We start from the raw sequence: 3,369 nt of genomic DNA, 5'->3' as shown, positions 1-3,369 counted from the left end.
TTCTAGCATCACTTCAAAAGAATATTTAAAATGAATTTCTTCATTACAACTAAGCGTTTGTTTGCTAATCTGGTGTGTAGTTATTCTAAAATACTAAACACGTCAAAATATTTAGTTTAGTTCTAGATACAACTTAAGCTAGGTCTCGTAAATGACAGTTTAACATAGAAAGCAGTTTTTTTATTGAAAATATTATTATCGCGTATTAACTTAATCAAATTCAACGTTCAAATATTTCCATTTACTTTCATTAACGTTTAAAGTTGAGTTAGTCTGACTTCACTGGGCTTCGTGCTAACTCACTCACGTCTTTCGCTGCCAACTTTCTTTTCACTTCATCCACTAGAAACGACTCCATCCCATTACCGGCGGTGCAGTAGTAGCGAACCGAATTGGTATCGCTTCTTGTGTCATTCATTATAAATTATCTGGTTAACAACATTTAAAAGTGGCTCTGTTGTCGCTGTTGCATGTTTACACCGGAAACGGAAACACGTCATCAGACGTTTATACGGTTCTGGCCAGCAGGGGTCAGTGTTTCACAGGAAACATATCTTCCAAATAAAATGTGATCAGGAAATATTTCATAATTGTTGTGTTGTTAGTAAACAGCCCCCTTTTAAAACAGTGTAAAATGCAAAAGGACATTCTTTCATAATAAATGACACCCACCAGTCTCACCAGAGTCTGTCTGTCTGTGTCTGTCCGTCCATCTCTCTCTCTCTTTGTGTGTGTGTGTGTGTGTGTGTGTGTGAGTGTGTGTGTGTGTGTGTGTGTGTGTGTGTGTGTGTGTGTGTGTGTGTGTGTGTGTGTGTGTCAAAAATAACACTGGAAGAGAAAGTTTAGTTTTACCCATTTTAGGGTTAAATTAGGATTATTCAAAGGCCTGTGTTCTGTCATGTGTTGAATAAATTATATAAGAGAGAAATAACTTGATATTAAGGCACATATATTTTTTCTGAAGCAAAATGGATGCTGTAATCACAGTTTACTATGTAAAAACCCATCTACCTATCCATCAATTTTCCTCCGCTTATTTGGGGTCAGGTCGCAGGGGCAGCAGTTTAACCCTCTGGAGGTAGGCGTTGCAGATTTGCAACGTTAAAACCTACCTACCCAGTTACTCCACATACATATTTCATGAGCATTTTTTTACTCTGAAGTACCCCTGAAGGACTTAGTTGTTCGTCCTTTTATCAAAACTTATTTTGAGCCTGAGAGGGTTAAACAGAGAGACCCAGACTTCCCTCTCTCCAGACACTTGGGCCAGCTCCTGCAAAAAATTCCAAGGTGTTTCCTCGCTTGCCAGTCCTTCCAGTATGTCCTGGGTCTTCCATTAGGTCTCCTCCCAGTTGGACATGCCTGACAAACCCCACCAGGGAGGCATCCAGGAGGCCTCCCAATCAGATGCCCAAGCAGGGGCGGCGTTAGGCCCGGCTACTTGGGCTGAAGCCCCGGATCTTTAATCAAAAGCCCCGGATCTCAAACGTGGAAGTAACATGCAGTACCAAAGTCCAACAGAGAGGAAGCAGCTAGCAGTAGTTTGTATACAGCCTGCCTGAACCTCCACCACTGTAGAAGAAGCCCTTCAGCAGCCGGCTTCTTCTGCAGTATGCCTGAAATGCATGAGTGAAGATCGACATAAGGACGTTTTTTAGACCAAAAGTACCGCAACAGAACCCCAGCTTTGATGATACTGGTGTTGACTCAGGTTTGTGAGTCTTATTTGAAAATATTTGTTGTGGTGCTGGTTTGCCTAAAGTTAGCTTACTATCAGGTAAAGTTGATGGAGAAAGAAAGGGAATATTTACTATCATCTCACACTAAACATTAACAGGAACAATATTCTGCCCTGAATATGCTTAATATGTAGCTTCAGATTAAAAATTATGTGGTACAAGACAAATATATATGTTGACTAGTGCGTGTCACGTGTGTGCGCGCGTGTGTGCGTTTGCGCGCGGGTGTGTGTGTGCGCGCGTGCGTGTGTGTGTTAAGCCCCGGATCTTCTTCAGTCCTTAATCCACCCCTGTGCCCGAGCCACCTCAACTGGCTCCTCTTGATGTGGAGGAGCAGCAGGTCTACTCTGAGCCCCTCCCGAATGACCGAGCTTCTCTCCCCATCTCTGAGGAAGAGCCCAGCCACCCTGCTGAGAAAATTCATTTTGGCCATTTGCATCCATGATCTCGTTCTTTTGGTCACTATATCCAAAGCTCGTGACCATAGATGAGAGTAGATTGACCTGCACATTGTAAAATAACATCATTGTTAGACAATGTCTTATGTCAAGTGTGTCCAAACCTTTTATGACGAGAGCCTAAACCATCAAGCTAAAATTCTTTGCGAGTCACAAGAAGTATATATTTATTTTAAAAATACTACATTTATCTTACTGGGATTTTTTTTATTGCACTGCCCAGAAACAGTCCCCAAATGAGTTAAAATCTGATTATAAAATGTTAAGTGTGGATCTACATCAACAGCCTGCTAAAGCTCCACATTTGTAGAAATTCAACAAAAGGCTGCACAAAATCACTCAGAAGGCTACAAATGGTCCACAGGCTGTGCTTTGGACATTTGACAATATTGTAAGATCTTGTCTAATCTATTGGCATTTTGAGTTATGAATGACTCTCCGTTACTTACACCCACATTCCTGAAATGTTTCATTCTGTTGGTGTGGTTGAGTCGGGATTTAATCTGTTTTATGGAATACAATTTTTTATTACAGGTTTTCATTTACAGGCTGCAGCATTAAAAACTTTCAGGCTATAATGTGTTTGAATTTAAATTTTGACTGTTTCCTATCAAATATATGACAGTAATTAGTAATGTTAGGTTTGCTTTAAGACGCCACTCAGCTTTAAGGCAGCAGTTTAGATTGAAAGTGCTCTGAAAAATAATCACCTAAAATGAATGCTCTTATTGTAATGGGCATGCTGGCAGCTTTACCACAAGTGACTTGATATCCTCCCTCAGTCTGTGTATCTGGCTATTTAACGCTCAATAACCTGAGAGTTCTATTAAAGAGCATAGTGAAACTTTAATCCAGATTTCCTCAGGTTGGGAAGAAAGACTTCCCACAACAGCCAGAGCTGAAGGGAATATGGAAGAAACGTGTAAAACATCTCATTTCAAGATAATGGAGAGTCCTTGAGCAACGTTTTCATCATTTGGGTGCAACTGGGAACTCAGCTGCACCGAGGCAAAGGGTTTCCCGCCATCCTCTGGTCATCAGTAAACACATGTTCTCTGTATGCTTGAGCTGATGGACAGGATGTGAGCTTCCGTCAGCGGCTGTACCTGGAGAGCGGAGTGTCCTCCATCAGGTTGTCCATGGGGAGATCTTGGAGCTGGTGGAACTCAGGG

General features: G+C 41.6%; 1 protein-coding gene across 1 annotated transcript in view; it reads right to left on the bottom strand.

Annotated features, from left to right (window-relative positions):
* The window catches only part of thumpd2 (THUMP domain containing 2), a 9,089-nt gene extending 8,588 nt beyond the window's left edge, over positions 1-501 (bottom strand). Inside the window, exon 1 of the mRNA XM_015944704.3 lies at positions 308-501. Within this exon, the coding sequence (XP_015800190.3) occupies positions 308-418 (111 nt within the window). The 5' untranslated portion in view covers positions 419-501. The remainder of the gene's footprint in view (positions 1-307) is intronic.
* Between the last annotated feature and the right edge of the window lie 2,868 nt (positions 502-3,369).

This window comes from Nothobranchius furzeri, chromosome 12, assembly GCF_043380555.1.
Source record: "Nothobranchius furzeri strain GRZ-AD chromosome 12, NfurGRZ-RIMD1, whole genome shotgun sequence".
Lineage (NCBI taxonomy): Eukaryota > Metazoa > Chordata > Actinopteri > Cyprinodontiformes > Nothobranchiidae > Nothobranchius > Nothobranchius furzeri.
Note: the sequence above shows the minus strand (reverse complement) of the source record. Positions and strands in the feature narration are given on the sequence as shown.